The 16,543-nt window shown below is 44.6% G+C and overlaps 1 protein-coding gene across 1 annotated transcript in view; it reads right to left on the reverse strand.

The window, feature by feature from the left end:
* The window catches only part of ipp (intracisternal A particle-promoted polypeptide), a 21,398-nt gene extending 6,009 nt beyond the window's left edge, over positions 1 to 15,389 (reverse strand). Inside the window, exons 1-5 of the mRNA XM_068037070.1 lie at positions 14,810 to 15,389; positions 9,217 to 9,648; positions 6,469 to 6,624; positions 1,704 to 1,871; positions 163 to 300 (exon numbers count right to left, since the gene is read on the reverse strand). Of these exons, the coding sequence (XP_067893171.1) occupies positions 163 to 300; positions 1,704 to 1,871; positions 6,469 to 6,624; positions 9,217 to 9,648; positions 14,810 to 15,122 (1,207 nt within the window). The 5' untranslated portion in view covers positions 15,123 to 15,389. The remainder of the gene's footprint in view (positions 1 to 162; positions 301 to 1,703; positions 1,872 to 6,468; positions 6,625 to 9,216; positions 9,649 to 14,809) is intronic.
* Positions 15,390 to 16,543: the final 1,154 nt, after the last annotated feature.

The following is a 16,543-nucleotide window of genomic DNA, read 5'->3' on the forward strand; positions in this document are numbered from 1 at the left end:
AAACTGTTTGAAAAACCTTTTCTACAACAGGACTGAAGTGTTATTTAACACCAAAGGTCATTACGTCATTGAAACTTTTTTCCTAGGTGTCTTATAGGGCTAGATACTACTTATAAACCATAAATGCTAGATATATGAAATATATTTTACAGATATTCTTACCGAGAGCATAAATAGCAGCATGACAGGCACACACAGCAAGTCCACATCGTGGGGAATTCATAGAGGCCACAGCTGCCCATTGTTTAGTAACTGGATCATATCGCTCAGCACAGTCAAAAATCATGGAATCACTTTCACCTTATAAAAAATTGTAAATTTACCTTAAAAATGTAACAAATTGTTTTTATCTTCAACTTTGTCAAGGCATCACAAACATCATCATGCCGATTAGAAATTACAAAATTATTTCTGAAACTATTTTGATCAGTAAAATTAAAAATGTAATCTGCCCTTTTTAAGGTTTATTCCATCAATCCTTTTGGTTAAATTAAACCATCTTTCAGAATTTCCATTTCTTGTGACAGGAAATAAATCGCTGACCACAAATAAAAATGGTCTTTTGTATGTTGCTATTAATCTGTAATATATGAGTGTCACCACTAAGATACTGTAAGCACCAAATTGACTTTTTTGCCCCAAGTATCTCAAATTTCCCCCAACTGCCCAATCTCAAGTCAACTTTGAGTCATGAGCTTTTTGCCGATTTAGCAACTTAGTGGAATTTTTCAACAATTTACCTAATTTCCTCCCCACCTCGCCATCTACATAAGCAAGCCTCATCTGGATCAGAAACAAGTCCTAATCATAGCTGGAAAACCTTTCGTCCTTATCAATAAAAAAAAAGCTAAAGGAGCCCTAGATTTAAGAGAGAAACTGCAGATCACTGAGGGGAGACACTGAGGCACCATCTGCTCAATCGCCTCGTAAGACCAGGTATGGTAAGGGAAAAGATCATGAGAGAATGGATGAACAGTCCAAGCAAAGCAGCTCTGTACATTTGTATAGCAAAACTTGAAAGTTTGAGGATGAAGAAATAATCAAACCTCAAAACAAAAGGCATATGAGCAGTGGAATGGATGCGTAATCAGAGGACAAAGTTACACTTGTGCCACATATCCAACAACAATAAATCCTCACAACTATGGCATGTAGCCGAAGTATTTTAGAAGTAGGAGCCGAGCTGGAAAGCGTTCTGGGATTGAAGACACAGTTGATAACACCTCAAATAGCAGTGAGACATAACTAAAGGAGCCCACACAAAAAACAGATCTGAATTAAAAGGTGAGAAGTCACTATCAAAACAGATTAAAGCTTGCCAACTAGCCAAGCTGAAAATGAGGAGGTAATAAATACTTCAAATTTTAGGTCTTCATGAATTTGAATTGCTACATCTGTCGTTTTCGGAGAGGCATTAAAAACAAAAAGCCAAACCGTATTGGTATTTCTCATGTTGCCTCATAAAAGTGCTTACCCTGAAGCCCTGTTCAATATAGAAGCATTAACTTTAAAAAAAAACCCAGACCAAAAACTATTATTCTCTCATCCCCAGCCACTTTCTCAAAAATTAGAAACAAGTAGATAAGCAAGGACCCTCCCCGACATCGCACAGAGCAGAGAAACTGTCCATAGATTCTGTATCCTATCAGCAGAAAAGCTGTTTCAAATGAAATAATTGTTTACACCATAATAACTTTACTTACCACCTATTACATAGATCATCCCTTCGAGTACTGCAACACCCAGCCCACTTCGGGCTTGGTGGAGGGACAACACTGTCGTCCAGTATTGGCTGAATGAATCAAAACGTTCCACGCAACTGAGAGTTCTGCTATCACTCCAGCGACCTCCCTGAAGCCGGGTATACCCACCTTGTTAAGAGAAATGATAAAATCATGGCTTCAGCAGTGCCCAAACAGATACTGAGTTAATTCATCAACTGTAACCTTACACTCGAGTTCTATTAAGGACATAGAAAAAAAGCCTCAAAGTATGGTCTGGAATTTGCAGGGCTCTTGACAGTGAACTGTCAGCGTTCGCTGCCATTACCCTGCTGAATCTGACCACAACTTCAGGATTTAGCACAAGTGCAGATTAAAGTGAAGTTGAGTTCTGTCATTGACTGCTCCGCCTCAGGTTGTGCTATGAAAAACACCACCACCACCCCAACCCTCCCAACAGAGCTGACAATCAGTGAAATCAATTGATCTGCTGAGAACTTGCCATTTTCTGCTCTAATATTGCTTTTAGAAACCCCATAAAAAGTTAAGCTTTGTTCAATGAGGTGTCACTGGGTTTTTAATGGCAATCTGTAATAACTGCTGCAGAACAACCGATCTGAAAATACAGCGGAATATCGTTAATTTCTCCATCTAATTACTAGATTTTTTTCAACTAGATTTAAAAAAATTTTTAAAGTTAGTTTATATTTCCAGCTTCTACCTCAACCTCAAGTGCAGGTCCCAATCTTTATTTAGCTCTCTGCACAAGTTTTAAGAAGTGGATTTATTATTAGTGCTTTTCATTTCCTAGTTTGCTGTCTGTGAGAATTCTTTAATATGACTGGATGCTTAGATAGCTTAATGACTTAACTGCAGCTCAAAGCTGGGAATCCCCATTAAAGAACACTACAAGCAACTGCACAGTGAGGGAGGTAAAGTTCTCGCCACAGAGATTGCTAGATCTCAGAGCGCATCTTTCTTTGAGGTCGGTGGCGATCGCTGTCACTTTACTGCTGACTGCAAGTTATGGGCCTATATTTTTTTCATTTAACTAAAAAAATCCAATCAAAACTTGACTGAAAGTAAACTTTAATAATACAACCACTAGCTCTTGCATGCAAATCAATGGTTAGAATCTTGATAAAAGAGGGTGCGCAAGGGAGATGGTGTGCAGATCATGGACAATTATGAAACAACAAAAAGGGCATCTAACCTCCAACTAAAAAGTATTGCAGACTGAACTTAGGAAGGATTTTGTAATTAAGCAAAAAATACCCAGTGCTGCATTCAATTCCTTATAATGACCATATAATTTTCAATAAATTTACATTCTACCCTCCATAAACTTGAGATCATGCAAAACTCTGCTGCCTGTGTCCTAACTCGCACCAGGAACTATTCACCCATCCCCCTATGCCTGCTGACGTACACTGGCTCCGGGTTAAACAACGTTTCGATTCAAAACACTCCTGCAGGGGATACCGAGATGAAGTGGGCCCACATCAGAGATGCCATCTATGACTCAGCAATGACCACCTTTGGCAAACGTGGGAAGCAGAATGCAGACTGGTTTCAATCTCACTTTGAAGAGCTGGAACCAGTCATAGCCGCTAAGCGCACTACACTGTTGAACTACAAGAAAGCCTTCAGCAAGTTAACATCCGTAGCACTTAAAACAGTCAGAAGCGCTGTACAAATGACTACTGGCAAAACCTATGCAGTCATATTCAGCTGGCCTCCGACACCAGAAACATCAGAGGAATGTGTGATGGCATCAAGAGAGCTTTTGGGCCAACCATCAAGAAGATCGCCCCCCTCAAGTCTAAATCAGGGGACATGATCACTGACCAATGCAAGCAAATGGACTAACTAGAACTGTACTCCAGGGAAAATGTTGTCACTGATTCCGCCCTCAATGCAGCCCAGTCTCTGCCAGTCATGGATGAGCTGGACGAACAGCCAACAAAATCGGAACTCAGCGATGCCATTGATTCTCTAGCCAGTGGAAAAGCCCCTGGAAAGGACGGCATTTCCCCGAAATAATCAAGAATGCCAAGCCTGCTATACTCTCAGCACTCCATGACCTGCTTTGCCTGTGCTGGGATGAGGGAGCAGTACCACAGGACATGCACGATGCCAATATCATCACCCTCTATAAGAACAAGGGTGACCGCGGTGACTGCAACAACTACCGTGGAATCTCCCTGCTCAGCATAGTGGGGAAAGTCTTCGCTCGAGTCGATTTAAACAGACTCCAGAAGCTAGCTGAGCGCGTCTACCCTGAGGCAAAGTGCGGCTTTCGAACAGAGAGATCCACCATTGACATGCTGTTCTCCCTTCACCAGCTACAGCAGAAATGCCACAAACAACAGATGCCCCTCTACGTTGCTTTCATAGATCCCACCAAAGCCTTTAACCTCGTCAGCAGACATGGTCTCTTCAGACTACTAGCAAAGATCGGATGTCCACCAAAGCTACTAAGTATCATCACCTCATTCCATGACAATATGAAAGGCACAATTCAGACTAGCGGTGCCTCATCAGACCCCTTTCCGATCCTGAGTGGCGTGAAACAGGGCTGTGTTCTCACACCTACACTGAATGGGATCTTCTTCTCCCTGCTGCTCTCACATGCGTTCAAGTCTTCAGAAGAAGGAATTTTCCTCCACACAAGATCAGATGGCAGGTTGTTCAACCTTGCCAGTCTTAGAGCAAAGACCAAAGTATGGAAGGTCCTCATCAGGGAGCTCCTCTTTGCTGATGCTGCATTAACTGCAGACACTCTTCTGTGTGAGATGAGACTCATTGACAGGCTCGCAGCTGCCTGCAACGAATTTGGCCTAACCATCAGCCTCAAGAAAATGAACATCATGGGACAAGACGTCAGAAATGCTCCATCCAGCAATATCGGCGACCAGGCTCTGAAAGTGGTTCAAGAGTTCACCTAGCTAGGCTCAACTATCACCAGTAACCTGTTTCGATGCAAAAATCAACAAGTGCATGGGAAAGGCTTCCACTGCTATGTCCAGACTGGCCAAGAGGGTGTGGGAAAATGGCACACTGACACGGAACACAAAAGTCCGAGTGTATCAAGCCTGTATCCTCAGTACCTTGCTCTATGGCAGCAAGGCCTGGACAATGTACGTCAGCCAAGAGCGACGTCTCAACTCGTTCCATCTTCGCTGCCTCCGGAGAATACTTGGCATCAGGTGGCAGAATCGTATCTCCAATGCAGAAGTCCTCGAGGCAGCCAACATCCCCAGCACATACACCCTACTGAGCCAGCGGCGCTTGAGATGGCTTGGTCATGTGAGCCGCATGGAAGATGGCAGGATCCCCAAGGACGCATTGTACTGCGAGCTCGTCACTGGTATCAGACCCATCAGCCATCCATGTCTCCGCTTTAAAGACGTCTGCAAACGCGACATGAAGTACTGTGACATTGACCACAAGTCATGGGAGTCAGTTGCCAGTGATAGCCAGAGCTGGCAGACAGCCATAAAGGCGGGGCTAAAGAGTGGCGAGTTGAAGAGACTTAGCAGTTAGCAGGAAGAAAGACAGAAGCGCAAGGAGAGAGCCAACTGTGTAACAGCCCCGACAACCAATTTTATCTGCAGCGCCTGTGGAAGAGACTGTCACTCTAGAATTGGCCTTTAAAGCCACTCCAGGCGCTGCTCCACAAACCACTGACCACCTCTAGACGCTTACCCATTGTCTCTCGAGACAAGGAGGCCAAAGAAGAAGTGTCCGAACTCGCACCAGGTACTGTTCACCCATCACCCCTATGCCTGCTGACATACACTGGCTCCAGGTTAAACAACGTTTCGACTAAAAAATTCTCATCATTGTTTTCAACTCCCTCCATGGCCTCACCCTTCCCCACCTCTGTACTCTCCTCCAGCCTTACAACCCTTTGAGATGTATGCACTTCTTCAATTCTAGCCTCTTGAACATACCCAATTTTAATCATTCCATCACTGGTGGCTGTGCCTTCAGCTGCCTAGGCCTTAAGCTCTAGAATTCCCTCCTTACACCCAGTGCCTCGCTATCTTTCTTTACTCCTTTAAGACTCTGTAACCCTGTCTGAGGGAAGAAGGAAAAGTTTTTTTTTAAATGTCAAATGAAGACTAAGGCTGGACTTCCAAGAACCAACACCTTTCATGATCAAGTACCCTGTCAACACAGTTAAGGTTCGCACAAGAAGAATGGCAACTTCGGCAAGATAAACAGTACAAGTTAGCATCTTTGGAAAGTTAAGAGAAAAAAAAACTGCAGAAGAGATTTTCAACCAATATGTTCTCTCCCATTTAGGATCATGTAGTTTTCTTTAGAATGTAACGCAGTTGGAAATACTGTCTCCAAATGTTAGAAATCAAATATTGCAGCAGACCTGTATCATGAACAGTCTAAGGAAATCCAGAAAAGAAAATAATTTTCAATAATGGATGCAAAAGGAACAATGTAAAAAAACATGTTAAGCTACAGGGTAACTGTATAATGCTCTACTGTATTAGGTTTCAGCTGTGATTCAGGTCACTGCTTTTGATTGCTCACTCATTTTATTTTTCAGTTGTACTAAAAAAGTACATACTTATATGCACCAATTGTTGACTAAGTGGTTGACCATCAATGTTACTCTAACTTGTAGATGTGTGCAAACTATCAATTGTGTTGTAACATGATGATGCAGGAGGTTTCACTGTTATTTAGATCTAATTACAGAAAGCACAATAAATGAAGAGGTAACCTATAGCATAGAGGTACTTCCTGGCCTTCCTTCGGGGTCGAATCTTTGATGCAGGTGATAGTTTGCAGCTCTTGATCTCTTTCTGAGGTTTACCGACCTCCCTGTATTCCTCCAGCAACTTCTGCAGGGCAACTCGTAGACTAAAATCAGGAATACCTGGAGATAGGAATAAGATACTATTGCATTTACCGCTAAAAGATAGATGTACAGCATCATACAGAATATCCCATAACACTACCACGAAATAGAAAGCATTGAAAGCCATGAACTAAACATTTTGTGTTGGAAAATAAATTGATGTAGGTTGGCATGGGACTACTTTGGTAATTGAGCATGTTATTAGCTCATTGGAAATTCAAATGGGTTAAACCATCATACAACAGACAGCTGCAGAATTCAGCTAATGGGGTTGGATGATGTGGATCTTAATGTGAAATGGATATGCTGGAGGTTTTTGATTCTCTGCTTACAAGTTTGTACCACTCTCAGGGCACTTAATTATGTTGAGCCATGGCACCATAAAATTATGCACAACTCCAAGATAGCACAAATTGCAAGTGGATCCTTATTTTCTCATGCCGTGTCTTTAATGGTATGATGGTACATGTCCCTGATGCACAGATCATTTTGCGCCCACGATACTCCATACTATAAGTTTCCAGTTTTCCCAGTTGCTGCGGTGGTTTGCTATGCAAACTGAGTGTCCATTGGGAAGTGGGAAGGATGAAAGAGAATGACTGAAGTGAAAACAACCCAGAGCCGTGTGCTCTGGTGGAAGAGAACAGGGCAGCTGGCCACCCTTGCATACAGGTAATGGGGGTCCTAAAGTAGGAAAGATCTTTTGAAAATCATCAAAAGTAATAACATGGAATTAAAAACCAACTAACTAGAGCCTCCTTTTGCTCTGCTGGTAAATGCGCCACTTTTTTATATTTGTTCATGGGATGTGGGCGTTGCTGACAAGGCCAGCATTTATTGCCCATCCTAACAGCATTGTGGGTGTACCTAAGCCACAAGGACTGCAGCGATTCAAGAAGGCGGCTCGCCACCAACTTCTCAAGGATGGGCAATAAATGCTGGCCTTGCCAGCAATGCTCACATTCCATGAACGAAAAAAAAAATTCCTAATTGCCCTTGAGAAGGTGGTAGAGAGCTGCCTTCGTGAACTGCTGCCATCCATGTGGTGCAAGTGCACCTGCAGTGCTGTTAGGGAGTTACAGGATTGTAATCCAGTGACAGTGAAGGAATAGCAATATATTTCCAAGTCAGGATGGCTTGTGACTTGGAGGGGAACTTGCAGGTGGTGGTGTTCCCATGCACTGGCTGCCCTTGTTCTTCTAGGTGGCAGAGGTCACGGGTTTGGAAGGTGCTGTAGAAGGAGCCTCGACAAGGTTCTGCAGTGTAATTTGTAGATGGTACACATTGCTGCCAGGGTGATGGAGGGAGTGTATGTTTAAGGTGGTGGACGGGGTGCTGATTAAGCTTCTGATACATCTTCCTTTCTCCTCAAGCAAGGATTCCCCCCCACTGTGGTTGACAGGGCCCTCAACTGTGTCTGGCACATTTCCCACACCCGTTCCCCTCCCTCCCAGAACCGCGACAGGGTTCCCCTTGTCCTCACTTTCCACCCCACCAGTCTCCACATCCTAAGGATCATCCTCTGCCATTTCTGCCACGTCCAGACATATCTTCCCATCCCCCACGGTCAGCATTCCGAAGGGATCATTCCCTCCACGACACCCTGGTCCACTCGTCCATTATCCCTGACACCTCATCCCCAATTCAGCACACCCCTCCATGTTCTTTTGCCCACATCTCAGTCCTGGGCTTTTTCACTTCTGACCTTATATGGACGTCATTTCGGACTTTTATGATTGGTGTGGGGGGTGGGGAGGGGGGGGTGGTCATGTTGGAGCAGCTGAAGATGGTTGGGTCTAGGACACTGCCCTGAGGAACTCCTGGGGCTGAGGTAATTGGCATCCAACAACCACAACCATCTTCCTTTGTTTTAGGTACGACTCCAACCAGTAGAGTGTTTCCCCAGATTTCCACTGACTTCAATTTCAATAAGAATCCTTGATGTCACACTCGGTCAAGTGGCTGCTTTGATGTCAAGGGCAGTCACACTCACCTCACCTGCGGCATCCAGCTCTTTTGCCCATGTTTGGACCAATGCTGTGATGAGGTCTGGAGCCGAGTGGCTCCAGCAGAACCCAAACTGAGCATTGTCTACAGATTAGAAAGATCAAGGGAGAATCCTGGTGTGTCGGGGGTATTTTGCAATTGACTTTGATGTTCCTGGGCTAGGGAGAATTCCAATGCTGGGGCGTGCCAGAATCCATGGGAATAAACCCCAGCTTGAGTCACTGCTGCCAACACAGCAGTGAAGAAAATTTAAAAACAAAAATACCCAAATGCATGTTAATGGTTATTTTTAGTAAACGTATTCAGCATGGTTCTGTAAAACTATTTTGTTAGTAGATTTATTTGTAATCTGATTAGGAAGAATTTTAGTAGGACTGCCTCTACACAGTAAACAAATACATTTATAAAGGCACCTTTCACAACCTCAGGACATCCCAAAGCACTTCATAGCCAATGACGCAGTAGCCACTGTTGTATAGCAGGGGAATGCAGCAGCCAATGTGTGCACAGCGAGATTTGTACATAGTATTTTATCAGAATGTTTATTCTAAAGTACTACCAACATTAGTCAAAGAATGTGGAATATTGAAAACTCAATCATACCTTCAATATACTTGAATAATCTCCGTGAAGACAGCAGAGGAAATCGAACAGGATCCAGAACTTCAATCACATACTTTTTCCTTTTGCCCATGTTTTTGAGAACCCATTCCATAGCGGCTGTAAAAACTTGATATTCATCCTCAATATGAAGTTCTTCACTTTTTAAAATCTTAACAAGTTGATCTTTTTCTAATCCTATAAACTCCTCAGTTTTACACACCTCCAGGAAGTGGACATAAATGTAGCTTTCACTGAATTCTATAAGATCGTGGCATGCAATTTGCTCTGCAAATTGAAAAATTCCTACACAGTTTGAGGGGTCAATTTGCCCTTTTAAAAAATCACTGCACATGTTCACAATCTCTGTTAACTGCAACATATCTGCTGCAAGGATCACCTCTTGTACATTTTTTATGCTGACATCGATGATACCTGTGACATGAAGTAGAAGAAAGAAAATGCATTTTAAAGCACACATGACAGGGCCGCTTTCTTAGCTGAGGTTAGAGTGGTGATGTCATTACTGAACTTGTCCATGTTCACTCTGATAGGGCTTCAAATTAAAGACTGCAGAACCAGCTACTTTACAGTAAAAGCGCATTGTTTCAATAACACAGCAGAAACTGAATGCACAGTCATCAGCATATTCTGGGTTTATCATAATTCATTCACTGGACTATCAGCTCAGCTCCCACTGTGAATGGTCCATTATTAATTATTTTGTTCCTGCCAGTGGAACTGTTTAAATGTATTTCTATTTGTTCTTGGCAAGATTGCATTTATTGCTCATCCCCCAGCTGACCTGAGAAGGTGGTGATGGGCATTCTTTGTGATGGTGCTCCCACAATGATGTTAGGTAAGGGAATTCTTGGATTTAGACCCAGCGATGATGAAGCAACTCCATATGTCCAAATGAGGATGGTGACTTGGAGGTGAAGTGTTCCCATGACATTGTTGCTTGTCACTCTTGGTGAGAGGGGTCACAGGGAAGTACTATCAAAGTAACCTGACGGGTTGCTGCAGAGTCTCCTATCGATAGTGCATACACAGTTATTGCTGCACAAGTGATGCAGGAGTTTTAGATTAGATTAGAGATACAGCACTGAAACAGGCCCTTCGGCCCACCGAGTCTGTGCCGAACATCAACCACCCATTTATACTAATCCTACACTAATTCCATATTCCTACCAAACATCCCCACCTGTCCCTATATTTCCCTACCACCTACCTATACTAGTGACAATTTATAATGGCCAATTTACCCATCAACCTGCAAGTCTTTTGGCTTGTGGGAGGAAACCGGAGCACCCGGAGAAAACCCACAGACACAGGGAGAACTTGCAAACTCCACACAGGCAGTACCCGGAATCGAACCCGGGTCCCTGGAGCTGCGAGGCTGCGGTGCTAACCACTATGCTGCCCCTGCGCCACTATGCCGCAGGGCATATAATGGAATCCAATTCCAGGAATAGCAATGAATCAAACTGCTCCATCTTGACGCAACTCATCTTATTCAGTGTTATTACAACTACACCCAACTGGGGCAAGTGATGAGTACTTAATCAGAATCCAGATTTGAGCCTGGTAGGTGGCAGAGGGTCAGGAGTTGAGCCAGCACAATCCCAGCCTCTGCCCTGCTCTTGCAGCCATAGTGTTGATATGGCTGGTCCAGTTAAGCTCCTGGACAATATATGTTCATGGTTAGGGGCCTTGGTTATGTTCGTGCCATTGAAAGTTAACAGGTGAAGGGTTGGGCTTAATCTTGGCACTTACTTATATGGGGAAATGTTATCTGACACTTGTCAACCCAAACCTAGATGCTGTTCAAATCCTGCTGTTGGCTGGCATGGATTGCTTCATTATTGGAGAAGTTGCAAATGGAGCTGAACACTGGAACAAAACAACAACAACCTGTATTTACATGGCTCTTTTAATGTAATAAAACATCCCAAGGAGCTTCACAGGAGCATTATAAAACAAAATTTTGCACTGGGCAGATGGCCAAAAACTTGGTCAAACAGATAGGTTTTAAAGCGTGTCTTAATAGAGGAAAGCAAGGCAGACAGGAGGAGGGATTTAGGAAGGGAATTCCAGAGCTTAGGACCATCCCATTTCCGATTTGATGGCAGATGCAAGATCATTGAAGATGCAGCTGGAAATGATTAGACTCAGCATGCTGACCTGTGGAACTTCTGCAGACATGTCCTGTAGCTGTGATGACCAGCTTCCAACAACCACAACCTCCTTCCTTTATCTCCAGGGTTTTTGCTTTAACCTCCACCCTACCCACCACCCATCTCTCTTGAAATGCTCCTGAATGCCATATTTGAATGTTATGTTGATGGGGAGGACAACTAGCTTCACTTCTCTGACATTCAGCTCTTGCATCAATTTGTTGGGACATTTTCATACATTAAAGGCTGTATATGAACAGGAGATGTTTTGCTGCATGTCTGGATCAATGCTGTAACAAGGTCTGGAGCCACATGGTTTTGGCAGAATGCAAAGATAAGCCCCAACTTCTTTTCTTTACAGCAAAACGTCTTCTTAAACCCTTCTCCCGTTTGCTCCATCCTCAACTCCAACTATAATTTCGATGAGCTCATTTACTTCTTTGTCACCAAGATTGAGGCCATCCAATCGGTTGTCTCTGCCACTTCCCTCCCTTCCCCCTGCCCTAGCCCTGAACTCATCTTTCTCCAGTTTCTCTCCTACCTCCCCTCAAGTCCACGCTGAGTTCACCTTGTTCATGAGACTCACTTCCTGCTCCCTCGACCGATTCTCACTAAACTGCTCAGCACGCAACTTCCCTTCCTGGTCCACGTTAACTGACAATTGTTGAGTTCTTTCTCTTCAGGTATTGTCCCTCTCTCCTTTAAATCTGCTGTCATCACTCCTCTCCTCAAAAAACCAACACTTGACCCCACCATCCTTGCAAATGACTGTCCCATCTCAAACCTCCCTTACCTCTCCAAAGTCCTTGAACAAATTTCCATCTTTCCCGGAACTCCATATTTGAATCCCTGCAATCAGGTTTCCACCCCTACCACAGTACCGAAACAGCTTTTATCAAAGTCATAAATAATATCCTATCAAACTGCGACAAAGGTAAACTATCCCTCCTCATCCTTCTCGACCATCTGCAGGCTTTGACAGGGTTGACCAGACCATCCTCTTCCAACACCTCGCCACTGTCATTCACCTGGGTGGGACTCCACTTGCCTAGTTCCATTCTTATCTGCCTAATCAGAGCCAACGTATCACTTGCAATGGCTTCTGTTCCTGCTCCTGCACCATTATCTCTGGTGTCCCCCAAAGATCCATCCTTGGCCTCCTGCTATTTCTCATCTACATGCTGTCCCTCAGCGACATTATCCAAAAACACAGCGTTAGTTTTCACATGTAAGCTGACAACACCCAGCTCTACTTCACCACCATCTCTCTTGACCCCACCGCTTTTGCTAAATTATCACACTGCTTCTGACATCCAGAACTGGATAAGCAGAAATTTCCTCCAACTAAACATTGGAAGCACTCGCCACAAATTCCATTTCCTAGCTACTGGTTCAATCCCTCTCCTGGCAACTAAGGCTGAACCACACAGTTCACAACCTTGGTATCATATGTGACCCCGAGATAAGCTTCCAACCTCATATCACCAAGACCACCTATTTCCACCTTTGTAATATCATCTGGAAGTCAGAAATAATCTATTTAGATTTGGTATTTAATTTGAAAATGGCTCTTCTTGCTTTGCAACCCCTGTTATGCTAAATATAAAAGACAGATCTTTCCAAAACAGTTATACTTAATTGGTCTTTTCAATTTTGATTTTCTTGCTAAATTAATTTAGTACTATTTACATTTTTAAAAGCCACAAAGATCTTGAAAATCTGGTTACACACATAATTTATTAAATGTTATAAGTAAAATTCCCTTTTGCTCCTTTTGAGCTTGGAAGCTCTTCTCGGGATCAAATATGATACCAAGGTTGTGAAGTGTAGTTCAGCCTCAGACGGTTGCCAGGAGAGGGTTGGAGTCAGTAGTTAGGAAATGGAGTTTGTAGTGGGGGTTTCCGATGTTTAGTTGGGAGTCGGAGAAGCAGTGTAATAAGTTAGCAACAGCAGAAAGGTTGAGAGAGATGGTGCTGGTGTCGTCAGCTTACATTTGAAAACTAAGCTGTGTTTTCGGATGATGTCGCCGAGGAACAGCATGTAGATGAGAAATAGCAGGAGGCCAAGGATGGAACAGTGGGATCTTATAGAATAGTGATTGCATTCCAACATAATGCCAACTTAGTGTATTTCTACACACAGGCAGCTTCTTGTTTAAGACTTGGAAAAACCACACCCATAATTTAAAAGTGTATAAAACACAGCAAATACATGATTAGATTCAACCAGTCAATAGCAAACCAATGCGTTTTTTTTTTAAACTAAGTACCAGTGATTTCTGACCCTCTGTCTGATGGGTCTGCAGCCTTTATTTCAGGATGCACTGTACAAATTGTAACAAAACAGAGTCATTATTGCACAGTGTTCCCAAATTAACTTAAATAAATACATAATATTCTACAAGGTGCAATTCCTGCTTGTGACGGTAACATCCATTCTTTCAATCCATCCTAACTCACTGTGACGCTCGAAATGATAAGGTCAAATAGTGGGCATAACACAACTCACAGTTTAAATACTATCAGTACGTCATTCCAGCTGTAACAACTCTACTGTCTATACAGAATGGATGAAAATACAACATTTTGTATTTGAGGACAGCTAACCAACACGAGGGACACATTCCTGAGAAACATCTAACATATTCTACCAATTAATCATCTGCTTCATCACATCAGCAGCAATGGAAAGTTATCTATTCTGTTTTAACCCGATACAATGATTTTTCAAAGGCATCACAGTCTAGAAAAACAATGCAATGGCTCAGAGTATCAAAAAATGTAGTAGAATAGTAGTTTTGAAATCTATACCAAAGTGGGGGCACAAAAGGTTGGAGTACTTCACCAGTGGTCTCATGCTTCAGAGTGACTAACTTATTCTGAATTCCCCTGTATGGAGTAGTATATAGATGGCACTTCTTAATTACAATAAGTAGGGCAAAACAACTTCGAGAATAGTTCTGTGATTCTGGAAATAAAAATAGAAATTGTGAGAAACAAACAGGTCCAGTAGCATTTAAGGAAAAAGGATAGATTAAAGTTTTAGCGGTACAAAAGGCCCTTCATTAGACGTGGAAACTAGGAGAAAAGCCGCTTTGTCAAGCGCTACATAATCTCAACAAGCATTTATACAGCTCCTTTAATGTAGAAAGTGGTGCCAATGTCCTTCACAGAGTAGAGTCAGCCAAAATAAAGATGTGGAGCCAAACAAGGACATATTAGGTGGCCAAAAGCTTGGCCAAAGAGGTGAGTTTAAAGACTGGAGGAAGGATTTACACTTTAGACACTTTTGATTTTTTTCCTCACATGCTGAGGGAACTGCGTTTTTCCCTCCCTCTAGTGTTTTATTCCCAATTTTTTCCCCCTTTGGGCCTGTAAGAAGTCACTGAACGGACTCTCCCAGTTCTCCCGAACAATTACCTGTGTAAATAAACTCCAGCAGTAACCGGAAGGTTTCTGCCTCGATGCCGTGGATCTGGATGAGGTTTTTGCTGGCTTCCTGCATCCCTCCTGCGAACAGCACAGCGAAGTAGGGGCTGCTGGCAGCCAAGATCAGCTTGTGGACGCTGAAAAGCTGCTCTTCCACCTGCAACTGCACGTCGCAGAAATCAGAGCGGTACCTCATGCGGTTTATCTGGGCCAGCAGGGCCCGGGCATGTTTATCACAGGCCGACCGTCCCTGCTCCCAGGCCGGACTCGACCCCGGCTTCGGATAAACGCTATGAGCCATCATCCCGTTACCCTAGCAACAGGAAACCCAGCTCGCCGGCCTGCCACCGTCAGGCAATCGCAAACCACTCCATCAGCAACAACATGCTGGGCCTGGAGACAATGATCGCTTCCTTCAAGAACTCCACAACCTGTTCCCGCGAAGATCCAGATTGTGCCAGTGCCAATCGAGCCTCTCATTAACAGGAGGAGTAATCGAACTGCTGCCTGATGACGCCCGCACTCCCCGTTGGTTATTATTGGTTCTCAGCACGGTTCAGGACAGCGGGAGATGTTGAGTCATCCGAACAGTGGATAGCGCTGTGTCCCCGGGACAACAGGAAGCCCTGAGTCCTCCGGCACTTCCTCCAGCACAGGGGGCGGCACCGCGACCGCCGGCACAGAAGGAGGGAGAGGAGAAGGAGAGAGATAAAGAAAGAGATGGGGGCGAGGAGAGAGAGAGAGAGATAAAGAAAGAGATGGGGGGGAGGGGGGCAGGAGGAGAGAGATAAAGAAAGAGATGGGGGGAGGGGGGCAGGAGGAGAGAGATAAAGAAAGAGATGGGGGGAGGGGGGCAGGAGGAGAGAGATAAAGAAAGAGATGGGGGGAGGGGGGCAGGAGGAGAGAGATAAAGAAAGAGATGGGGGGGAGGGGGGCAGGAGGAGAGAGATAAAGAAAGAGATGGGGGGGAGGGGGGCAGGAGGAGAGAGATAAAGAAAGAGATGGGGGGGAGGGGGGCAGGAGGAGAGAGATAAAGAAAGAGATGGGGGGGAGGGGGGCAGGAGGAGAGAGATAAAGAAAGAGATGGGGGGGAGGGGGGCAGGAGGAGAGAGATAAAGAAAGAGATGGGGGGGAGGGGGCAGGAGGAGAGAGATAAAGAAAGAGGTGGGGGGGAGGGGGCAGGAGGAGAGAGATAAAGAAAGAGGTGGGGGGGAGGGGGGCAGGAGGAGAGAGATAAAGAAAGAGGTGGGGGGGAGGGGGGCAGGAGGAGAGAGATAAAGAAAGAGGTGGGGGGGAGGGGGGCAGGAGGAGAGAGATAAAGAAAGAGGTGGGGGGGAGGGGGGCAGGAGGAGAGAGATAAAGAAAGAGGTGGGGGGGAGGGGGGCAGGAGGAGAGAGATAAAGAAAGAGGTGGGGGGAGGAGGGCAGGAGGAGAGAGATAAAGAAAGAGGTGGGGGGGAGGGGGGCAGGAGGAGAGACATAAAGAAAGAGGTGGGGGGGAGGGGGGCAGGAGGAGAGAGATAAAGAAAGAGGTGGGGGGGAGGGGGGCAGGAGGAGAGAGATAAAGAAAGAGGTGGGGGGGGAGGGGGGCAGGAGGAGAGAGATAAAGAAAGAGGTGGGGGGGGAGGGGGGCAGGAGGAGAGAGATAAAGAAAGAGGTGGGGGGGGAGGGGGGCAGGAGGAGAGAGATAAAGAAAGAGGTGGGGGGGGAGGGGGGCAGGAGGAGA

The sequence above is a fragment of the Heterodontus francisci genome, chromosome 8 (assembly GCF_036365525.1).
Source record: "Heterodontus francisci isolate sHetFra1 chromosome 8, sHetFra1.hap1, whole genome shotgun sequence".
Taxonomy (NCBI): Eukaryota; Metazoa; Chordata; class Chondrichthyes; order Heterodontiformes; family Heterodontidae; genus Heterodontus; species Heterodontus francisci.